General features: G+C 37.1%; 1 protein-coding gene across 1 annotated transcript in view; it reads right to left on the reverse strand.

Annotated features, from left to right (window-relative positions):
* Nucleotides 1–3,159: 3,159 nt before the first annotated feature.
* Nucleotides 3,160–25,099, reverse strand: part of NETO2 (neuropilin and tolloid like 2) — a 30,550-nt gene continuing 8,610 nt past the window's right edge. Inside the window, exons 2-9 of the mRNA XM_058846317.1 lie at nucleotides 21,910–21,966; nucleotides 20,317–20,457; nucleotides 18,246–18,494; nucleotides 16,111–16,155; nucleotides 15,894–16,021; nucleotides 12,541–12,769; nucleotides 8,527–8,640; nucleotides 3,160–5,573 (exon numbers count right to left, since the gene is read on the reverse strand). Coding sequence (XP_058702300.1) covers nucleotides 4,993–5,573; nucleotides 8,527–8,640; nucleotides 12,541–12,769; nucleotides 15,894–16,021; nucleotides 16,111–16,155; nucleotides 18,246–18,494; nucleotides 20,317–20,457; nucleotides 21,910–21,966 — 1,544 coding nt within the window. The 3' untranslated portion in view covers nucleotides 3,160–4,992. The remainder of the gene's footprint in view (nucleotides 5,574–8,526; nucleotides 8,641–12,540; nucleotides 12,770–15,893; nucleotides 16,022–16,110; nucleotides 16,156–18,245; nucleotides 18,495–20,316; nucleotides 20,458–21,909; nucleotides 21,967–25,099) is intronic.

Here is a 25,099-nt window from a genome sequence, read left to right on the forward strand (position 1 = left end):
CATTTAATGCTGATATAACATCACCATGAAATACCAAACCTTGAGTATTAGAACACTGATGTACTTTGTTCCAGTTTAGCCATATTCATTTGGGGTTAAGCAGATAATCCTGTGAGCTTTGAGTTTTCTTTGTAGTCTCTCAGTTCTCTGGTGGAAAATAAGCTGCAGTACAGTCTCAGAAATTAACGTAATGCTTAAACTCTCAAATGCTGTGGTTTAGTGATAAATACTTCACAGTGTAATCCTTGCTCCTAAAAAACATTTGGAAAGAAGAAGCAACTTTATGTAAGTGATAATGAACTTTGAGGCTAATTATAAATTGTAATATGCATATATTTCTAGATAGGAACTAATAAAATATTGAAATCAGTTTTAGCATGTAAAAGATGTCTAGGAAATCTGTGTTTGGGATGAGAAGGAATTATTTAGGGAAAATGATGTGATGTGCATCTTTTAAGAGTACTGACATAATTCCATTTTTCAGAAAGAATGATGCAGATTCCAAACCTGAAAATTATTTTGACTTTCTGAGGTACGTAGGTCTTAGGTACCTATTATTTGGTTTATCACAGTACTTTGTTTTTTCTTGAATAGAATTTGGCATGAAGTTTTTTGTGGTTTCTCCAGTATACAAGTTATTGCCATAAATTAAGGAATGTTAGGGGAAAGAGGTACAAAGACATCAAGTCCTTTGTTTCTCCCTGAGCCTGGCTCTGTAAGAACAGACTTCTAAAAACTAAGCTGTTTTATCTGGTATATGGTAGATTATCTTCAATAGTGAGATAAGAGGAAACAAGTTGACCATTCAGAAATTACTCTTGTTGACCTATGAAACAGATGGAAAAAGATTTTTGTTAAGCTGATTGTGTAAAATGGAGTGTAGCAAAGGAATTTGAATATGAAAATAAACTTGCAGTTCCATAGTGTCACAGAACCACATATTACAGAATATTGACATGTGCTTTTGCATTTACAAGGGGATTGATGCTGTACAGAGATACTTATTAGATGTCACAGGAATGGTTTTTGCAGCTGCACCAACAGTAGCTTTTATATTGATAGATTGAGATGGGTTCTGTAAATACTGATTTTCAAAGCATTAATCAAGTCATCCAGGTTTTTGATTTTAAAATCCTTTCTCCCATTATAATTAATATTCAGTTTTAGCAGTGTGATCTCAGTGTAAAATCATCTTTCAGGCTGGCATGGATTAGGAATCTTGCTTTGATAAACAGTCAACAGACCTGAGCAATCATAGGGCTTACATGTCAAGTTTGAAATAAGGATATGTAAAAGTAAATGGACTCAACTGAGTTTTGCTGTGAACAGATATACAGAGCCTGACCATACAGGAAACTCGGACTGTAGCTGTGGCTTGGTACATCCACATGAATTCAATTGTTTCATTTTAAGCAGCAATTTACTCATGTTCCTAGGTATATGTGCTAAGATTTTTAATTTTTTTTTTTTTTTTTTTTTTTTTTTTTTTTTTTACTACTAGCGCTGTTGGTATCCTTTCAGATAAAAGATTGTACTTAAATAGTTTGGAAAATTAAATGTTGTGATCAAAGATATAAGAACTTATTTAGCGACAAATAAGACAAGCCTTTTTCCCTCATTCAGCAGGTTTGCTGCTAACGTACAGGATTGTTTGTACCAAGTGTAAAACAAAGCAAAGAGTATTTTAGTGACAAAGATTCTGTGAAGTGTTCACATGACAAACACCTTTTCTTGTAAATCAATGACAATTCTTTTCATAACTCTTCTTAGTACTGGTTTAGTAAAAACAGACAGTCATTATTGCAACATGCCACTGGAATTTGTAGATGCTATGAGGTCATCTTGTCTACAGCAGACAAGAGAATCCCGTGCATTTTAAGCACACATTGGTATTTCTGTGATCACTGAGGAGTCAGGAACAGCATTAAACCTGAGTTTCCTGTGCCACTACCATCATCTCTGTAAGTGCAGATGTCTCCTCAGAGAACTTGCAGGAGTTGTGAATCACAGTCAGTTTTATTTTCATGTTGGCTGTAGGTTTACTTCTACAATTTTTATCACCATTCATTCTTCATTAGATAGTTTGCTCAGATAGTCTAAGGTACTGTGACAAAAGGTACAAATGAGTTAGAAATCCCAAAAAGTAGTCAATGCTGTTGGTCTTTTCCTGGTCAGTGTGTGTCTAGCGAGTGTGTCATTGTTAAGGAGCATTCAGTGCTAGCAGAGAATATTGCAGACATGGGTACAATGGAGTGCAAAATCAGGATGCTCCTAGAAATGTATGAATTTATGACAGACACAGGCTAATGGTACTTAGATACCGCACTAGTACGAAATCTGATATTTTTCACTTATGCCCCAACAAAGTTTAAAGACCACAACATCAGCTTCAACCAGATTGTGACTGCTAAATCAGTACTAGATTTTTTTTCTAGAAGTGTCAGCTTTCTGTACTGTTATACCCAGTCTACCCAGCTAGTCTACCCAACTAGTTTTTCTCTGCAGTGAAGGGAAGTTGATTAGACTAAAAGTGGAAGCATGGCTCTAGTAGTTCTGACTCATTTCTTAAAGCACAGCTCAGTAACTGAACCCCACCCTGCCATGGGCTGTGTAGGCAGATTGGTTCTCAAACACACCACAGGATATTGGAACCAGTTAGCCAAAAGCCAGAACTGGTTGAGGGAGCTCTGGGGTAGCCAAAAGGTCTGTAGCTGTGTTCTGACCATGTAATCACAAGGATGTGACAGCGACTGAAATATCACTCAGGCCATTTGGGAACTTCTTCAATTTTCCTCTTCTCCACAGACTTGGGCTCTGCAGGCTTCTTATTTGTTTTATTAGTACAGCTTTACTGTTCAAAGGCAACATAACTTGGGAAAGACTAGGGATCATATAATTTTTAGCACATGGATAAATATACCTAAAAAAGAAAACTCAGTCATGCAAACCTAGCATTTATAAGAGTTATATGGATTAGAATAACCCATGTAAAACTACATATTACTTGTTGAAAGAATCTGGAACTAACAAACTGTCACAAATAGAGTTGTGTGTCCTACAGGTCATAGTGAGATACTTAATCCTGAGATCAATGAGAAGGAAATAAAATCTACCAAATGTTTTCATTAAATATTAAAATTTTTTTGAGTAAAAATTAACTAGATTTTTGTAACATTTATTTTTTTGCATGTAATGCATCAGAAAATAAAGCCCATTTTCATTCTTTCAAATTGAAATACATTCAGGGACCAGCACAAAAACTGGCACCAGGGTACATACAGCCCTGTGGGTCTAAGATAAGAGCTGATTAAGTTCTTTTTAAGCACGAGACAGGGTTAATTTTGAAGTTGGGGAGTGTTGAAGAAACTCAATTCCCCTTTCTTTTTCCTCTTAAATGTTGTACATTTTAAGCATTAAAAAAAACAACTTTATCATTCTAATAAAAATCTGTGATTACAGCTGTTCATCTTTTATTTCAGAGAAATGATTTTTCAGTTGCAAGGGTCATATATTAAGATGTTTTTGGGTTTTTTTTTGTACTACATTCAGCACAACAAACACTATGGTTTGACATCCATCTGTAAATAAAGGCTATGCCCAGTGCTAGCTGGGGGATCAGCTTTAGTCAAACGTTTCCTGTAAAAAAAATACCCAAATAAACTCAAACTACTCAGGGAAGAAAGTGCAGGCTAATTTGGAAATCATGAGAAGTATTCTTGGCAAATTGTGATGCAACAACTGCAGGTTATTCAGAGCTGCTAAGAGGGACCCTGAAAGCCTTCCATACAGGCTAGATTTGGATTTAAGAAATAGGCTGTACAGTATCAAACTATGTAAAAAGCTTAAAAACCACAATGAGAATATATTTTAAAATTTTTCTTCTATATTGTAAAAATTTTTAAATTAGGTCCAAACCACCATTTAAAAAGGTATGAAATGTGCAATTTTGCAAGTGGAAACAAGGGGCACAGGAAAGATACCACAAGGGTTAATTGGAGTTGCTTTGTGATTTCTTTGATTCCAGTATCTTCATATACCCAGTAATCACACAGACCTCAGAGCAGTTCTTTTCAGGCAAGTAGGACATGAGCTAAAAGTATCATCACTGATTTCAGTAGGGAAGATTGGCTGCAACAAGGAGTAAAAAGCTATTTTAAGAGACAAATGTACAGTACAATCTATTTATGTAAATACTTGGAAAACTCAGGAACAAAATTGTTTCCTAAGTACAGAGCTGTGAAATCAGTGCGCCATATGGAGCTATAATATATGGCAGAATATTTTAAAATCCTAAACCTTCTTGAACGAAAACTGTTGTTAAAGTCGGCATCTAGAATAAAATGACTACTCACTTGTGTTTTAACTGAAAGCTGCAAAGATATTTCAAAATGTACTAAAATTAATATCACTTGATATTGTTAAAAGGCAGCAACCCTTTTCACTTATTTCTCACAAAGCATAGAGTGTGGAAATGATAATTAAAGGCAAGTGAAACAGATGGCTGTAACATAATTTGTGAGTCTTAACTGGCACTTAACACTAACTCTACTTTCAATTTGACAAATACAATAAGACACCTATGTTGACATACACATGGTGCACTTAACTACTTTTATTTATGCAAGTGAGGTATTAAAACTGTCTTGAAAAGCAGACATCTAAAGAAGAGAAAATGGTATGAAGAAGAGAATAGTAGTCATTGCTTTCACTGTTCAATGATTAGTAGTTGTAGGGCTTTTTCTTCCAACATCCTATCTTAAAATTTCCATGCAAAGTCTCCATCTTACTCCTCCACTAGATAGGTAGCTTGGGGAAATCCACCACTTTTTCAGCAAGAATTAATTATGAAGACTGGTTTTGTTTTCTGAAATGAAGTATAATAAGCTAAAAGTGTGTGCATCTCACACGCTGCATATGGTACACTTTTAATATATACACTGTCATTGTACACGAGCATTTTGTATATACACTGATACCACCTTCAGCAGGAAGTTAAAAGTCAATAGATAATGAACCTTGTGCTGTATCTTCCCTTCCTCTGACATAAATTTCACATGGAATCTCCTCCATCACCCTGTCTTCTATCACCTGCTCAGGGCAGTCGTGAGCTTGCTTGAAAGTGTAAGTGCTTTTCTTGAATGTGCTGTTAAATGTTTTCATGGGCTGGGGCTGCGCAAAGTCATTGCGGAAGGGCAGTTCCATGGAGCTCAGGTTGGTCCTGCTCTGTTTGATATTGGAGGCCTGGGAGCCACAGTGGTGGTCGTGAATGCATCTGGAAGCTGTTGAAGGGCGGCGCAGTTTCTGATAGTTTTCAAGTTCCTCTGATAAATCTGCCAAATCTGCAGAAATTTCTTTGTCCCTTAGTGAGAACAGTTCATAGTGAGGAGGATCAAAAACTTCCTGGAAACCAGTTTTATTGAAGGCAGTCTTGCAAGCCATAACCTTTTTGCGAGGTTGTTTTACTTGCACTAGAATTGAAATGATGAGAAGAACTAAAACTATCCCTGTTGTGATGCCAATGATTGTCCCATGGGTTTTGGTGATTTGTTCAAACAATCCAGTTTTTTTCTTTTCTGCAAAGAAAAAAGGATTATGACAAGACATTTATTCATTTCTACACTTTTGATAATGTATTTAAACAAAGCAGAACTGTATTGAGATTGCCATGCAAGTGATAAAATTACTTAATGGGACTGGAGACTAGACCTGTATGTCAATGGGATTTGTCTAATTCCCTGTCATTAGTGGCTACCATATGATAATTCAGTGGCAGGTGCAACTCTGTGAACCAGTGCTTGCTGACTTAGCTGGGGTGTGCCTTCCATCCTGAACCTTTACTGTTGGTCTATATTCCTAAATCCATGGGCTAAATAGGCTTAAATTAACCTTAAATAGGTTAAATCCAGCTACAGATGATGTTTCTCTTACCATGGTTTGCTCCTGCTGGTAACATTCCCAGTGATGTCTGAAGAAGAAAACCTAGATTTAAAGTTGTCTAGTTCTTCTTTAAAAGTGAAATATTATCAGATATAAGAATTACTGTACTGTTTGTTTTCACTTCTCTTGGAAATGTAATGGCTGTATCTATTGTGTAAGCCTGTTATACCTAATTCATCACAGGGAGCTTTAGCAAACTCTATTCCAGTTTGAAGAGTCCAATGATCAAGTTACTTGGAAAAAAAGGTGGGGTGGATACACCAACCAACCCAAATCATCTGGCAATTTTGGCTAGTACTTCATGTGAAAACACACAAGATGGCAGCATCAGAACAAGATGGTTTTCCATATTTAAAATACTTAGTTGAAGATTAAAGTTTTCCGGTTGGGTTTCAGTTCCAATAACTTCCTTGTCCTGGGGGACTGAGAGGTTCCTACACTGCAACATTGGCAAGTGGGAGAAAAGCATTTAAGACTATGAAGAAGAATAAAGCCTAAATCTTTCATAACATTTTCAGATATCTGGCTTCTGGCATCTGAATATGTGTGTTATGTACCTAAATACCACACACACTGCATGGGAAGAGTTATACACCATCCTGTGCTATTTGAAACAATCCTTATACTAAGCAGAGACTCCCAAGGAGTTGGCTAATAAGAAATTACACTTCTGCTTTAGAGCTTGGACTGTTTCCTTTGAGCTACTTTTTACCTTTGAAGTGGAGTATCTCCCCTTGTCCTGCCTATCTTAGATCCCATCCATGGGCTGTGGTGCCATCCATGGTGGGAGGTATGAATTTCACTGCTATGGCAGTTCTCTTGTCTGCATCTAGGTTTCTTAATTCTTGACAGATATTTTAATCAAGAAGTTGTTTTTCAAAAGGCAATGTCTTCTCCAGTCTCTTAAAATAAATTGCACACAACTGACTTCTCTATCAATTTTTGTGTTACAGGGCTTAGGCATAAGTAGGTCACAATATGCTCAGATTTATGTAGCTATTGATATGGACTAAATGAGAACTCTGGGTGCCTGCAGGAACTGAGCACAATTGTAAGCAGCTCTCTTTTTAAGGCTAAGAATTGCTTATTTGGTTGCATCAGTCTCCCTTAGCTGGCAATGTGGATCTAGTCTTCAGCTGTCTCTTAATTTCTGCTGTGCAAGTATTACAGCAGAATTTAGAGTGCATTCAACATAAAACATGATGGGTTGTTCAACACCAGATACAGCAATTTACAAATACTAGGAAAGACACAGTTTTTATGGAATTAATTTTGGTAATACTGCAGTACGTGAGTGAAGTCTGGATCCTAGGGGAGAATCAGAAAGCAATTGGTAAAGATGGGAAAGAGATCTAGAAATTAAACTTAAGAGGGAACGTGTAATATTATCTAAGGTAAGGATTGTTTAGAAGAAGCTTAGTTTTACATTTCAAACTTGGGAGTAATGGACCAGTTTTGTTGACTGGAATACTTCCACAGTATGCCTTACATTAGAATATCTATTAGTGGTGTGAATTTATTTACCTAAAATGCAATTAACAAGTAGGGTTGTTTTAAAGGTTTATTTACTTTAAAATTCAAGCAGGATTTGAAAAGAAATTTCTTTCAAGACTTTGTACAGAGTAAGAATATATAGAAAAGACTTTTCTATAGAGAAGGTTTTGACCCTTTCTGAAACAGTCAGCTTCTCTTTGAAATGGAATATGTATTTAAATCTTCTGGAGTTTTATGTTCAGACCTATTGATGCCATTCTATTTCTCAAAAAACCCTAAGCGAACAAGCTTAAGTGCTTTTATTCTATTGTTTTATTTAGCAAGAAAACTTTTTGACCTTAGACTGGTTTTGTTCTGACAATTGAGCTATTCTTGAAGCACAGGAGAATGCCTGTGCTTTAACAGAATAACAATTTCTTCAAACTATGAGAATTTTTCCTACAAAGCCTGATATTGAAACAAGTCTTTACTGAAGTTGTGATGCTTGAAATAATACTCCCAACACATGTTCTAGAAGCAGCAATTGACATGTCTGTATTCCGTGTTTATTTCATGCTGCTAAAAATTCCTCCTTCCTCCCATCCTTCCTCACACCATATACAGCAGCTGAATTTATCCTGAAATAACCTGTGTTTTACAACTCTAAACAAATGCTTTAAAATTGTCTTTGAGGATTGTTGCTTCTATTTCAACACTGAGAGGCTTTTTGTGCTTGAAAACTTTCCTGTGTTTTTTCATCTCTTTATTTTTATTTCTAAAAGATATTACCCCTCCCTACAATCATTGATTCATTAAAGTTTAGAAATTGATAGGATGCAGCCTCAAAAAGACTAAATTCTAGTTCTTATCCCGCTGTTATCCTTTTAAAAGACAGAGTATATGCTGAAGAGGAAGAAATTTAGTTAAAAACAGTAAGATCAATATTCAGGATGCTTACATGTGTCCTGAGTTTAAATAAAAAATTTGGAACACCTTCCTGAGATTAGTAGAATAGCTGTCTTCAGCATATTTCCAGGAAAAAGACATTTCATTACTTTCTTGAAAGGCAAACTGACCAGCCTAGCTCATAAAGGCTGTGGTTTGCACTATATTCACCTCTGCAGTGATTCTCATCCCAAGGGTATGCACAGTTCTGAATGCCATTGCAGACTAAAGAATTATTGATGCACATGTTGCTATGACAGAAGTAAGTGTTGCCTGAGCAGGGAGCTGCAGGAGAGAAGAGAGAGAAAACATTCAGAATTTTCAGTAATTGATGCCTTGCAATAAAACTATTAAGTTCCTATATCTGTGGTTTTAACATGCATCCTTCCTCTCTGTTTGAAACACAGTTGCTTCTCTTGCATGTCACTATCTGATGGTTTTGTCTCTCTTCAAGTGATTGCTATCAGCATATTTTCAATGCTACAAAACCAAATCTTGCTCCAAAGGGGTACATAGCAAATAGAGACAGTCACAAAACACAGATAATGGAAGAAAGTTTTAGTATGTATCTATGAAAACTTAAAAATTGCATGCTCACTATCAATTATATATTTATTCCATGGAGCATCTGCTGCATAGATGTTGTGAAGCAGTCTCTGAACATCTGCATTTTAGAGCCCATTAATATCTTAAGGCAAATCAGATTTCAGCTTGTGGAGGACTGTTTCAGCAATTGCAAGAGATTTCAATAACTAGAGGCATCTAAGTCATTCCTGCTTGTGAATCAAAAGCTCCTGCATCCTCATATTAGAGCTAATGCAGAGATTGAGAGAGTACAGTTTAGCTTTTTATGTATGTATGTATGTATGTATGTATGTATGTATGTATGTATGTATGTATCTATCTATCTATCTATCTATCTATCTATCTATCTATCATCAGAAATTTGAAGAAAGAAATTAACTAGAAGGCTGCCCCATGTTTTTGTGAGTATTTGTTACAGCTCCTTGACATAACAAAAAAAGATGTTAGAAAGAAGTAATAATTCTTTTCAGGGTGTTGTATCATATACAGAGGGAATTATTTATAAATTCAGGGCACTGGACAAGAAATTTGTCATCCCTTTGTTTCAGTAATATGATATTTTTATGATGGAAATGTCTGTTATTAGTGGAGTCAGTTATATACTAACAGCAAAGATGTATGATAGACATTCTACTATTTGATTTCACAGAAAGAACATGTTCTTGAGCAGTCTGGATTCTCTGAAACATAACAGAAAATCCAAAGGGCAGAGCAGAGGGAATGACTGCTCCTGTACATTGCATTTCTCACTTAGTCATTCTGCTAGGCATGAGAATCTCAATGGCAGAAAGAGGAATTTTGCCTTAGAAAAAGAACATTCAAACCTTTAATTTTGATTTTGCATCCCTGAATTAATTACGTATTGTCTTCCCATGGCTTACTCCACTGAAGCTGGGTAACCTACACTCATTTGTTTTAAGATTTTGTATTTGCTGTTAGTACTTAACCCTGGCAATGTGGCAAGAAGTTCCATACAAAGTTTGCTTTAATTGTAGTGCAACTATGAATACAGAACATAGTTAAGAGTGTATTTTGGAACAGTTTATCTCTGTAATCTCAGTGCTTAAAAATGTCATGGTAGCTATCATATCACTTCCTCTCTCAAGTGAGTTGAGACTTTATTTTTTTGGAAAACAGATCTAGTCTGAAGAACGCTGCTTTAAAACAGGGTCACTCCTTCAGAAGGTCAAGATCAGGCCCATTCTGTCAGTTATGCCATAAGGTAAACATATTCCCTTTCTCATTTCCCTGAACACATGAATTTTTTTTTTACAGTTCTGTATTTTTGGATGATGCATTCTGCTGTTGCTTCTCCATCTGCCAGCATAGTCTCTATTTTATATGTTTGTGTAGTCCCTGTAAGTTTTTGTGGGCATGGCTTTTGTTCACAGTTCATGAACATGGGACAAATGGCCTTATTTCCCTTTTGTCTGTTATTTGGGGAGTTTGAAGTCTAAAAGTCACAATGGTTGATCAATTCCAGCCTAGGACTTCGAGGACATAGCTGGACTCTTCTCACAACAGCTGCCCAAAAGTGGTGCAATGCTCACAGTGTTTTTTGTATCCAGCATTACTCATCTATTGAATCGAGCCAGGAATCAAATACATTGATTTTTCACATTGTTGTTAGCTGAATTACTTAGTCAAATCTGCAAGCAGCGCTAGTGTGTGTTAGGTGACTGTCATGCACTATTAGTTCATTTATGGAAATCTTTCCAGAAATATTGATTGTTTTCATGGTTGGCTTCATATCATTACAAGTCATTAGCAAGGTAGAAGAGAAAGATAGCTTAACAATCTGAAAATAAGATAAGCTCAGATTCACTTTTTTTAGTTAGAAGAATTGCTTATGACTCATAAAAAAATTTAATAAATTAAAAATACTTGAAATACTTTTCAGCCACATAGTTTTCAATGATCTTATCCAAGAAAGGCAGGATCTCAAGTAAATAACAATAAGCACATACCTTTGCAAATGTTCTTCTGCCAATGACTTTTGAGTTGCTTTGAATTCATAAATTTGGAAGTTTACCTTTAGGAGTATCTAGTGTTTCAACCTCTTGCATTAAACCTCTCCCCACTGCCACCCCCGAAAAATCCAAACTCAACAACAAAAACTCCACTCCAATATTTATAATATGAATAGATAATTTCCCTGGTAAAGTTCGTAACATTTTCTAAATTGAAAGCTGGAGTAACTTGCACTACCACCGATGTTAATAATTGTATTGAAATAAAAGCTAGTGGAAAATCAGTTATCAATTTTTGCAAGTTGTACTTAAAACTGACATTTATTTAAATTCTCAATTAAATGCCTCTTGTAGGTTAAGCAATAGACTAGCTTGAAACATGAAACTGTTCTTTACAACCATGTACTCAAAGTAAGCCAGAAGCTATTTCTCTTATACGTATCTGTTACTTTAAAAAGGTTGTTTTACAAAAGGTAGCTTTTCTCCTATGTTAAAATTTACTGTTTTATGGAACAGAACATAAAAATCTGCCTGTTACCTGTAACCTGAACTTTCTTGCAAGGTAGTGACCAGGATCTCTTTCAGCACTGGCTACAGATATGTTCTGTCAGAAGTTATTTTTTTGTCAGCAAATCTGTACTATTTATTCTTCAAGCAGAACTTTTTGAAAACCTTTAGCACAAGCATAGGGTTGATTTCCTGAAATGGGAACATTTCATTCAGCTCTCTCCACGTATCTCAGATCTGCTCTGCAGTTCTGAACTCAGTCTGCTTTAGTGCCATATAAATGGCACTGCAGTGGTTCTGCAATGTGGACAGTATTGCCCTCTGTAAATATGTGAGGCAACAAAATTTCATACAGGTACAACACCTTAGAAGAAAAAAAATCTCACAAAAAACCTGCTTTCAAGAAACATCTTAATTTACAATGAGTATAAAGAGTATCTCTAACCCAGGCTATAGAATCCAAACAAAAATCCAGATGGCATTTACAACTCTGCTTTAATTACAGGCTTCTTGAATAAACTTGAATTTAACTGCTTATCCATGGTTGTGGAACACCACAGGGCTTTGCTAAGGGACCACATGTGGGGTCCATTAGAGCCAAATGAGGCTGAGCAGAAGGGAGCAGCTTGGCTGGAGAGGGTGTAGTTCCAGACCCACAGCTGAAGATAGAGCTGTGTTTAGGAAGGAGAGTGAGACTTTACAGGATCAGGCATGTTTTCTACTCTTCTGGACATCAGAGTGGCCTTAAGAAGAGCCTGTTGTGGTGTCTGGCAGGGAACTGGGAGCTAGTGGGAGAGCACACTTCAATCCCACTGCTGTCTTTTTGAAAGAAGTCTGTGCTCATTTGTAGGGAAGGACGTCTCTTTGTGAGAAGGATGTAGCCTAGGGCAGTATAGCTGAATTCAAATAGAAAATAAACCTTTTAAGAACAGAGGAAAGCTTCTCTTCAGGAACCGTGTTAGAAATGTAATAAAGCAATTATCTAATTTACCTGCTAGCATGTGAAGGAAACAGAAACAACCTTTTTCATGTATTCCTGCTGTTTAATGTACAGCTGATGCTTTCCCTAAAATACTCAAAGCATCCTGATGCCAGGAGAATTGGCACTTTTAGATCTACTTACGATCCACAAAGGAAGTGAAGAGCATTCTGAACCTGCTCAGTCTGCTGCCTTCATCTGCCCACATCCGCACCACCCCTGTCCCTGTCTGCAGCGTGACATCGTTGGCCACCGTGCTGCAGAACTTGGCCTTCAGGTTTTCAATGGAACTGCTCCCATCATACACAGCAACAAAGTTCCTTTTGCATTCATTGGAATGCTCCATTTGATAGTCCAGAAATCGCATATAGATCTGTTAGGACAGAGGAATCAATGTCTTTAGGAGAAGAAATACAGAGAGGAGCGTTTTCTTTCTTAGAAAATCTTGAATAAGATTTTTTTCCCCTTACACATAAATGTAATTCCCAAGGCACAAAATTAAACTTACATTTTCTCACTAGATGTCTGTGTGGAATATTACCTGACATTTGTCTTGGGTATTCATTTCACTTCTCCCTGCTCCCCAAAACAATCTTTATTTAAAAATTTACTTTGATTTATTTCTGCTCCCTTTGGAAAAACAGTACAAAGCAACACACTTCGTGAGGGAACCCCCAAGAAGCTCGGCTAAATGTGAAGTCTGTTTCTCTAGAAGAGATATAAGGAACTCATAAATGTACTGAAATAATTTTTAAAGTATTTTGACTGTTCTCTTTCATTTCTTTCTAATTCATAAAAACAAAGTTAAAATATAGGGGAAAGAGTCTAGTCTGAAAAGCTCTGAAGTAAAATAAGGAAATTAAAATTTATTGCTTCAGAATGAAAGCTAATTACTGTACCATAGCTGTGTTATGGAAGACACAAACCATGAAGTCAGGAGTAATTTGAATAAAAATGGAAACGAGAGAGAAGTAAGATGGCTGTGTAGGAAGAATTAATGAATTTAAGCTAATCTTAATACTTCTAAAAGTAGAAATCTAATCCAAGAGAAGGCAGCATACGTGTTAGAACACATGCAGCAAGGAAATTAGAAAACTGAGATGGTATTTAAAGAGTAAGTAAATAATTTATTTTGCTGGAGCAGGAAACTCGTGTGAGATTGTAATTCAGTTAAAATTACATGAACACATCAAAAGGCTTTCGAATCTCTTCAATGGCTGTATTTGGATTCTCAAAATTCTTCTGCAAATTTTGAGATATGAAACCAAGTCACCTAAGCATGCTGCAAAGGCTTTTTAGAGGTTAGCAATTCTTAGATAGCCATTGTGTTCCCAGAGAAGGAACGTGCCCAGGGGCAGGCAGAGCTGCTCCTCCCCTGCCCAGGAGCTCTCCCAGCGTTCCTGGGCTCATCCTGGGGCTGTCTGAGCTCCCACCTCCTGTCCCACCCGTGCCAGGGATGCTGCAGAACTTCTGCACATCAGGGCTCTATCCCCTGCCCCAGGACTCTGGGAGCCCTGCTCAGGGGATGCAGGAGGTCAGGGCATGTGAATCCCACTCTTGGCCTCCATAACCCAGCTTGCTGCCCCTTTGCCATAGCTCACTACCAACCACCTCTGAGGGACAAAACAAGATATTCCCCTCCCCATTCCTACACCTGGCAGGCTTTATTGAAAACATGGTAAAAGAGAAGGGCAGGTGACACTTGTACCCTCTGGCTTTTCCTCTCCAGTGCTTCCCTTGCACATTCTGTCTGAAGGTGCAGCCTGTGCCATATTAGCTCATGCTTCATCTCACTGTATTGTGATTTTCAGCATATATATTTTTTCTTTTTGTCTATTTTCTTTTTTTTTTTTTTTCTGCTGTTTTTGTTAGATTTACTGTTGGAAATTCTCAGCTGCATTGAGAACCTGTTCTCCATTGATGACTTATCTCAAAACCATGGATGTGAGCTGCAATTGCTAGTATTTAGGCTGAGAGAGGGTATTTCTTTTTAATGATTGACTTTATATATCTGCTACAAAATTACAATGGAAACTAAAAATAATTTAGCGCACTTTTAGGAGAGCTATTATTTGTGTAGTAACAAAGGAATAATCCCATTAAAAGTGTTCACTTCTTCACAAGATCCTTTGGATTAATGTGTTAGGCAAGTATAAAAGGTCCTTACATTATATTGATTATTCTGGTAATTTTATGAAATCTGGAGGTAATTTATTAAGTGTCTGCTATACACATTTTAAAAGTACTTTCATTGCTGCTCTTGTGTCAGTTTTAAAAGTTTATTTTTATTACAAAATCAAATAGAGGGAATTAAAAATGTCTATGCTTATTTTTCTCAAGAGACTGGACTGTATCAGATCTAATGGATTTTATCATCATAATTCTGCCTGAATTGAAACTTGAGAAACCACTGTCAGAATACTAAGAATTATTTTTCTGTAATGTTTTAAATCAATAATTTAAGAAGATGATCTAATTTCAGGACTCACCCAACTATAACTCTGCCTTCTGGCAACATTCAATAATTTATTAAAATACTTAAGCACAAGACCTGGTGCACTCAACTGGCAATGTAGAGAGAAAATGGGCTTGTTATTGTTTCTGGAAGAACTGCATCTATTACTTAGACTAGTATAGGGCTCTTGGGAATTGACTCACTTCCTCAAAGGCTCAAATATATTAATGGATTTGTAATTTCTTTCACGTCTTTTCCTCTTATTCTCATCTTTTTGGTTGCTGTTTTAGAAAGCACTTGCAAGGTGGTTAACAGGGCTGTTAGTTAACTGTTAGGAGTGTGTAAGAAGGCAGAGGGAAGGTTTGTCATCTTGGCAGCTACTGCTTCAAGATCTTTTTTAATTTTTATGTATGAGCAAGCAGAAGCAAAATTAAAGATGTGCAGCTATATGGAGAAAAGTATGTGGTCTTCTGTGCAACATATTTAACAAATATGACTCAGGCTTTATCTATTGCATTTTGTGGTTTTATCCTGCTGTCTGCCTAACAAGGTAAAGCCCTTCCATTTAGCTCAGACTGCTGATGAAAGTGGATTTTAAGGTGCTGGATTGTGAATTAGATGGGAGAAGCAGGCACATGTTCTGTTGACTTTGAACAGAACCAAATTCTCCAATAGAACCACTGGAGGCAAAACATTAAGCTTTGGCAGTGAGATTTACTGGCAATCACTGAAGATGACAGCCAATGTTTTTGCCTGCAGTCTTCCAATACAACCAGGGTCCAAGTCAAATGCCCCTGAAAATTGTTGCTTAAACAGTTCTCACAGTTATTTGGTATTTGAGGCTTCAAATAATAGGAAGCCAGTACTATGGACTTGTATAATTTTCATTTCAGAAACAATTCTCTCTCTGGATTTCCTAAGCCACTGCTACATGACTCATTTCAGTGAAGTACATCATTATGCAAATCACAGTTAGTGACCATTACCTGTTGCTACTGCCATGGAAACCCATTATATACTGAATTATATGAACAAAACCCACCTTAGCATTTGGAGTGGCTTTAATTGTCCAGATACAGTCAACTGCTTGTCCTGGTTTTGTTTTTCCTTCTTGTTCTACTTGACTGGAACGTACTATTCCATCAGCTCCTGAGAGCTCAAATTGGCAATCTAGGGAGAAGATAGAACTTGCTGTCAAATGCAATATGACATTAATTTAAAATTTCATGTATAAAGAAATTGTTACTGCAATACTATACCTGGGATGGGATTTAAAATACCTCCTAGGTAAGTGAAGTCAGGATCTGCAATAGAAAGAAGTCATGAATCACAAGGGCTATCAGTGCTTGAGAATCACTTCAAGATTTAGTATTATCTGCAGATTATGTCCACTTATTATTATGTCACCAAAAAAATTGCCAGAAAGTTTATTGAATCAATTGGAGCATATAGAGACAAAGTTTTTTTTAGATGAGAACATTATTCCACAAAGATTGACCTTATCTGAAAAAAGGTAATTCTACCCTGACAGCTCAGATTTCTAGCATAACACCAAGAATTACTATTCAGTATTTTGTTCCTACATTATATTCTGAATTTAACTATGTCAGTTTTCACTGAAACTGCTGGAGCTCCACAAGAATACAGGGAGTATTTCTGTGCAAAAAGTGCAAAAAGCTTATTTAGATTTATTTTATCAGACTGCTGTCTATGTAGTTCTGAACAATTTGAACTGAGTTTAGCAGAGTATATCAACAGTTTGGAATTGCTAACTGCTCTTAAAAAAGTATGTGAAGAAGGCTGTTCAATCCTAAAGGTACTTTTCCCTGTTCTCTGTGTCTCTTGTATTATGCCACGTAGAACAGTTCTAGATGTGGTTTATGAAATGTTGTTCTATGCAAAGAAAGCACTAGCTCATGAGAAAGTGCACTCTTGTTTGGTACAAAGTTATTTTCCAAATGAAAGTCCAGAGTTTTGCTTTTTCTGCAATCCTATAAAATTTTTTTCTGTACAGGAAGTTTATCACTTCCCCTAGAATGCCTCAGTCCTGAGCTTAAGACTCAGCACAGTTCAGAACATGCCTTCTTTGTCCTCCTCTTTTTATTTACCTATAGTGAAAATCTATGATCCCTATATCCAAAATTCTGCAAGGTTTTCAACCTTCTTTGTAAGCTGATTTTTTTTATGAAGCAGGAGTATGCGCATATGTTCCCTTTCATTTTCACAACTGTAAAATATTTTACCATACTTCATATAAACAAAGAGGAAGGAAAAGAAAAATATCAGTCCTTCAGTTGTTGCAATCTATTGTGAAAATAATATACAGTTTAAATGTATATTTAAAGTTCCAGCCTGCAACTATGGTAATTTAGTTTTGAAAGTGATGTTGATGAAATGGCTTTGGAAATGGATTTAGCAAAATGCGTAAGTACTGTCCCTGTGAAAACATTTTATCATGTAATTCCCAACGGCCTGGTCACCATGTTAATCTGAAGGTTCTGAGTCTAAATCCCTAAGCAGTAATATATAATCATGAATTGTGTTTTCATGTGCTCTAGGGGTAAAGATAACATTAAGAAGTTATGTTTGTGTATACATTTATCGAAGTAGTAGAGCTGACACTTGTATATTGCCTTTTGTCCCAAAGGACAATAAAATGCTGATAACTACATGTGTAGTAGCTATGAAGTACAATAGTCAAGCACTGCACAAGGACATCAGGTCAAATTTTCATGTAAGAAGGATGCCCTGCCAGGTTTAAGTAGCTCCACAGAGCAGATGTAATTTTTGTTTGTCTAAAGGCACTGTCAGCACATTGTCCTCTCCTCTGCACCTGTGAACTACACAGCACTTTGAGCAAAGAGCAGCTCTGTTGTCTGAGTCCAAGGGTTGAGGGAATCCAGTTATACTGAGAGCTCGTGCTTACTGTGCAGATATTTGCTCTGGGTTTTCAGAATGGAGAATTAATGCCACTTTTGCATCTAGCTGCAGTGCTACTGTGAAGTTGCTTCAGGTGTTTTTGTCCAGGGCATTACACTCCTAGAAGAGAAGCTGGTGAAAAGGCAGCTCTTAGCATAAGCTGTCTTTCCTTTCCTACCACTGGTTAAACTAGTACAAGTAGAGAAATAAGGAGGGGTGCTGCTGAAAACTTCAGCATGAACAAGCTCAACTGTCTTCCTCACCAGCAAACTACAAACCTGTAATTCCCTTTAGTCAAGATTCCCCAAGTGCCCTGTAGGATTAGCAGGACTGAGACTGTGCCTGACATTGTCACTGTGCCTCCGTAAGTGCTCATGCTGAAATGCAGCTCTAGGCTGAGAGGACCAACACACACACACAGAGTTCAATGGGAGCAGATAGTCATTAACTCAGTCAGAATTTTAGACATCTTTACCTGGTATAAATGAGTACTTTGCTTGAAATCCCTTTCCTTCCAGCTCCTCATCAGAAATAAACTTGATCCACATAAATCTCCCTGTTGATCTAATTAGCGCAGGACTTTTCAGACCACAGTAACGATTAATGAGAGGGGAGAACCCAAAAGGTCCATCTCGAACCTCCAGGTGATCAAACCGACATTCAAATGAGGGTTCTATGTAATAGGGTTCATCAAAGGTCAACTCAATTCTTTGTCGTGGAGCAGCTAGACATAAAAAAAATTGAGCAAAAGATTAAATGAATATCTTGATAAAAAACACAAAGACATGAAGTAATGAAGAGACAGGCCTCCAAAACAGCAAGATAAACAAGAAACTGGAAGCTTCTCAAAACACCTCTGCAGTCTGCTACAAAAATTTTAAAAATTATTTTCTAAAAGATACTTTTGCACAGAATCATACAAATTTTTTTGCTTGCTGATCTTAATTGTTGAAAATTCAGAAATCACATTAATTTAATGTAGTGCATATAACAGACATGAACAAATATGCAAAGGAATTCAAACTAAGTTAAATATTGAGATATAAATTAAATTCTGTGAAAGCAAAATACATAAAAAAGGACAAAAAACTGAGCTATGCAGAAAAGAATGGAAAAGAGAAAGATATGAACTACTCACTCTTTCTTAAACATGAAGTCCAAATTTGTAGATCCTTTCTCAGAAGACATCTTTTATTAGAATATTCAAAGAAGTGTAAGTGCTTCATGTATTGTGCAGTGTCAGTATTATGCAGGTGGCTACAGATGTTGGTGAGTCCGAGCCTGTGGCAGCCCAACATCAGGTTTCGGATCACAGCCCTAAATCCTGACTCTCACATCCGTGGTTTGGATCCCAAGACTTTCTCCTGTATGAATGGCTTTAGTGTTCCTTGTTCTTGGCATCGGCTGCACTACGTGAACTTCCCGATCCTGGCTGGGATCTGGAGTGACAGCACTGAGGAATCACAGGCTGCCTGCTTTTCCTGAATGCCAAAAGGATTTACTCTCGCGTCTCCAACCCTCCCGTCAGCCCTTCTGCCTCACTCACACAAGCTACACGCATTTGGAGCTGCTGTGAATGTTGGCAGTGGTCTGCATGAAGGAGCAGACCTTGGCTAGAAATTCTGGAGGGCCTTGGCCCCACTCAGGCACCCGCAGTGTTTGTGTGGAAGGACTGAGGAGAGCTGGAGCTGCTCCTGTGCCCCAGCCCTGCAGCAGGGCGGGCAGGCTGCTCCCTGGGGCACTCCTGGGCAAGGTGCAAAACCAAGATGTGCTCGGGAACAAGTGAAAAGGAGGGACCTGTGAACCACTACTGTGCTGTATAAATAAAAACTCACCAAACCTCATTACTTGAAATATTTCAATTAATTGATATGAATCTGATGATTAGGCTGACTAATATTTTTAGCTGACTTCAGTGGGTTTTGGGTGCATTCTTATAAGAGGAAAAATAATTGGAGTGTCTCAAGTCTTGCAGCCTTTATTTAAGATATTCTCATTGGAATATAGTTTTATTCTAGTTAATGACATTTTTTTGTCCTCATCAAACTATTTTAATAGTGACCTCAGCAGTGCTAACAAATCTCTATATTTTTAGTACAGTGTTATGGCCAGATATATCTTTTTTATTAATGAAAGATAGCACAAAGGTTTTCTGCTGGTGAGATAGAACAATACTGGCAATATGAAACAGCCTTGGTCTTTTGCAATCTATTATCAGTGATATTAAGATAACAAGCTACAGTTTTTATCTTACTAATTCCATACCTTCATAGATTACTGTAAATATGCTGCTCCTTTTCCTGGCTTTGAGGATATATCATATTCTACGTACCTTATTTATTAATGTTTGCATTTCTTATTTATTTGTTGTTATTATTAGAGAGAGAAAATTTAGCCTCTTGTTCAAGTAAATGACTGCAGAATTCATTACATTACCAGCACAGCCACACAACACTTTACAGCAGTGTAAGATGAGTTTTAACAGTTCACGATTTTCCATTTAACAATAAGATTACAGCAAAGCAAAACAGAAACACAGCACGTACCTTCTAAGATATAGATGCACTCTTGATTGGGTGGGTACATGTTTGGGTAGTTTGGTGAAGCAAAATGTCCTCCATTACTGGTCCGGACCCAGTTGTCACACTGAGTGGGAGGAATGCGATTCACTCCAATGTTTTGCCCACCTTAAGCAAAAAAAAAAAGGAAGTGATAAAATAAGTTTCTTCTGCAAGCGTAAAACTCTGGCATGACACATTGCCTATAAAGAGGAAAGTAATTTATTTTAGTTTTTATTTTGGTTGCAAGCCCTCTTGGTAAGGCACTCATTAATATCTAAGAAAATCTTATGCTTAGTTTTTTGGTGGGGTATATCCTAAATTGAATATCAAATATATCCAGAGATCCTTGGAAAGGAGAGGGAGTAATTTTTTTTCATTGTTTTTACCCTATTCAGTTCAGGTGTTTTTACTACTCTTCTTTCTAAGTGAAATAGTCGCAGTGGCTGCCAATACCATTATTTTATGGGTTATGTCACGTCCGTTCCCATGGAAATATAATTGGAAATATTTGTCAGCTTTCACTGGTTTTGACCCTGATTCCAGAATATACTAAAGTGGGATATATATTTACAGTAATTTGTTGGAGTACAGAATGTTTGTAACAGAACAAATTACAATATGCAAATACACTAAATACTGCAATGACAGTTAATAAAATTCCTAGCAATAGGTAGATTGCCATTGGTAGCTCAGGGTCACATTTAGGATCAAAGCTCCTCTTCCAGATGTACAGGGAAATGTGTTCTGTGACTGAGATTATGCACTTGACTAAAGTAATCTTTCCTGCTGGATCATTCACAGGAGTTTGGTTTCGATTTCCTCATCCATGGAGAAGAGGCTGGGAATAGTGTGATCTCTGACATTCTTAAGTACCTTTGGCCCTTCTCCTTGGTATCAGCAGAACTGAAAGAGTAAGACACAGGATATATATTTTCTGCTAGATATTTCCTAAATCTCACAGGGTATTCTCATAGTGTTATTTGTATTTACACTGTTTTAATTTGCAGACCTGTGAGAGGACATCCATTCTGGTACAGGTCTTAAATGCCTCCAGTAAATTACATCACCTTCCACTAGTATCTTGACAGCTTTTTGATTTATGGGGGTGAAAACTCTCTCTCCTGCAGAAATTTTTCAAGGAAATTCTGTAGGTGGCAGTTCAAGGAATTCTTCTCTCTTTAAGTGTGGGTAATCCCACATATGAAAAGATAAGGTTTGTGAAATTGATTCCTTCCCCACTCAGCAGGCTTCAAAAATGTTTGTGGGTGGACTATTTGAAAAGCTTGTTGTCAGATACAGAAAACATGAATTTCCGTGGTGGTTTCTTTCCCACCTCTAACATCTAAAACTGTAGAACTTTACCTGAGAAAGTGAAACTTCCATGTTCTTTGTGACTGCATGGCTTTGTTCATTTGGGAGAAAATGCAGCAAATGGGGGAAAATGGAAAATACTACAGTTCATATTGGTAATTCAAGAGCTGTTAATATCTGAATGCAAACATTTCACTTATATTGCTCAATTAAAAGTTCTAAAACTGTTCCATTTCATGAGAGAAAATCATCAAACTAAAATTGTACCTTGTGTCTTCTGTGCAACGGCAATGCCTTCCACTACCAGGATTGTTACAAGCAACACTGATAAGAGAAATTGGACAGAAAAAAACATCAGTAATTCTTCAAACTTATAGACCATTTTCTGCAGCCCCAGTTCATGCAAATCCTGGCATCACTGACCAAAACAACTCAAAATATACAAAAATATGTAATTAATTTATGTGTTTTCTTTAAAATTTCAGCTTATGAAACCAGTGCAGTCTATGTGCACTCCTGGTCCTTCTTCCAGGTTCCTCAAGAAAGTGTGTATGAGAACAGCAATTCCTTGTTAGAGGGGACATTTAAGAGTATTTTCTGGAGTTTACATGGTACCTGGTGTCTACAAAACTTTTATATCCTGAAACAAGATGTTTCACTGCTAGAATGAACCATATTTATCCTAAAATTCTATTTGCATAATATGTGCAAAAGACTTCTCCAGCTTCCAGGAAATTAATCCAGACCACAGGAGACACTGCATGGTCTTAACCCCTCCATGGATTTCACAGAACGAGCTAAGCATGCCTGGACTGCCCTGGACAGAAGGAGGCTGAGGGGAGATGGGATACAAGTTACAAAATCACAAGTGTCATTGAGATTGAGAACTGAGCAACTACTACTTGTCTCTTCCAGTAGAGAACCAGGGGGTGTCAGACAAAGCGAGCAGGTGGTGTATCAAATTAAACAAAGATTTTTTTTATTTTTTTTAAATGCACATATTTCATAATGCATCCTTGAGGTAGAAAATTCTGTTTCAGAAACCCCTTAAGCCTTAAGTTCTTAGAAGTCTGGGATGTATTTGGGGCAAATATAATTTGCTCTACTTTTATACTCATTCTGCTTTTATATCTGTGTAAAAGAAGATATCAAGCAAGATGGAACTTTGATGTGACCTGATATGGCCCTTCCCATATTCCTCATCTACTTGTCAGTAGATGGCCTTAGCACTGCAGGGCAAAAAAAAAGATTTCAGCAGGAATTTTATTGTCACATTCAAGAAATTCTTTTTGTTTTCCCAGCCTTTCTGCCTTGTTGCTCAGGCATTTACTGGCTCAGTTGAAATGGCATTTTTTCCATCTGTGGTTTTCCCAGTGTTGCTGTTGGACCTTGAGCCCTTTAGAGTTCCAGAGTGAGCACGCACTGACTGCAAACCAGTGATCTTGACTCAACTGATCCAGATGCTCATGTAACGCTGGCATGGATGTATTATCTTGGGAAAAGATAAAAGGAATCAAAGTCTGCTCCTGAAAGTGTCCATCTAGCATTTATGTTTTATTATCTATGTTTCTGCTGCCCTTTCTTCTCTCTACCCATACTGAAGTAGACTGTGTTTCACTCTGAAACTTTCCTCAGCAACAACTGCTTTTTCCTGTGTAAGTCAGGTTTGTAACTGTGGGTGTTTTCTAAAATACCATATGGGTCTTGCAAACCAGTGCTATGTTCTTAGAAGCGTATGTGATCTTTAGGGATGGATTATGTTAGAATAGGTGAAGATTTAAGTAGTTTTTCAATTTCCATCTTTGCAATAATTCTGCATTTTCATCAATATTAATATACTTAAAAATATACTATCTGTCATTATCCAAATACAAAGCAGATGCTGCTAATCATTACTGACTCACCCTAGACTGAAAATTCCTCCTTCAGAAGAAAGTATCTAGCACCCATTACTGGTATTCAGTTATGGATCTTCACTAATCTTTAAAGCAAATAAACAAATATCCCATCTTTATTCACATATGATTGACATCAGTTTTCAGCTGGTTTTAGTTTTTACTGTTCCTTACATAGATGGTATTATTTCAAATTTATTTACAGTTTATTTTTGCAGCTTCTCTGTTTAAACTCTACACTGAAATATCTGAGTTTATGAATTGCATGAACTTACACTGCATTTGTACTCCTGAGATCTCTTGTCCCTAACAGAGAATCTTGACGGTGGTTATAAAGTTGTCAATCTCTTTTTCTGGTTTTTCTTCCACACTGGTTTTAGTGCAACACTTCAAAGTTGGCTTTTATTTTTAAAATAAAGTCAATTTCCCCAATTCTGTGTAAATCATGTGTCAGTACGTTCTATTGAATTCACCTTTCCTAAAGATGTGCTATTCCCACCCTCTGTTTTACAAGGACAGAGCAATTTATGCTGCTTCTCAAAATGGAAAATGAGATTTGACTATTTTTCTTAAAGCAAACACACAGAGAAATATGAATGAAGTTAACATGCAGCTAACAAAATGAATGCAAATAGTCACTTTCAAGTAACAGTGAAAAATTGGGGGTTTTTTGGTTTGCTTTGGTTTTTATTTAGTACAGGTCTTTACTATACCTACCACTGTTACAGTACGCTTTTTTTCAAATTTCAGTATGCACCTACATTTATTTCAGTGATTGTACTGATGGAAACAACATAGGAATAGATGTTCTGTTACACTAACCATTGATTTCCCTTCTTGCTGATGTGGATAAAGAAACAACCCCCCTAAAATGACTTCAGAAAGCCTGATTGGCTTTCACTAGAGCTGTGCCACTTCTATAAATAGTCCAGCGCCTGTATGCGTGTAAATGCAAACAAACAGTGCCTATTCCTTGCAGAGCAGCATGGAAATGCAGGCAACTGCACAAGATACGGGCTGAATATTTGTCTTACTGTCTTCCTTTCTTCATGTTATATGGATGAGTGGGAATAGTATGGGGCACCTTCTCTTTGTTGCCTGCCCTTTCCATCCTCTTCAGTTTTAATCTCTTACACCTCTTTCCTGCCCTTCCCTGGCAATGCCCATCCTTCTCATGCTCTCAACAACCCTTAAGATGTATTCAGAGTAGCCCAGGTAGTAAATGTTCCAAGGTCTTCCTTCAGCACTACTTTTATCCTGGGTGACAGTACGATAAAGAAAAGGTGTCTCTGGCTAATAGTCTGGATGTGTGCTGTCCTTATCAGTGTGACACTGCTGGCAATAAGGTGGAGAGGACTTACCTGTTCTTCCTGAGAGTACTGGGAAGGATTGCCTGAGGTAGGATTGCCTTAAACTGAGTGCATTGACATGACACAGTATAATGTGGAAAAGCAAACAGGAGTTTAGGGGCTGAAAACAAGGTCTATCAATATTCAGGATGAAAAGAAAAAAAATAATCAGTCAGGATATTTTTAGACCTTTCAGACTGTCTCCATTAACCC

Source organism: Poecile atricapillus, chromosome 10, assembly GCF_030490865.1.
Source record: "Poecile atricapillus isolate bPoeAtr1 chromosome 10, bPoeAtr1.hap1, whole genome shotgun sequence".
NCBI classification, from domain to species: domain Eukaryota; kingdom Metazoa; phylum Chordata; class Aves; order Passeriformes; family Paridae; genus Poecile; species Poecile atricapillus.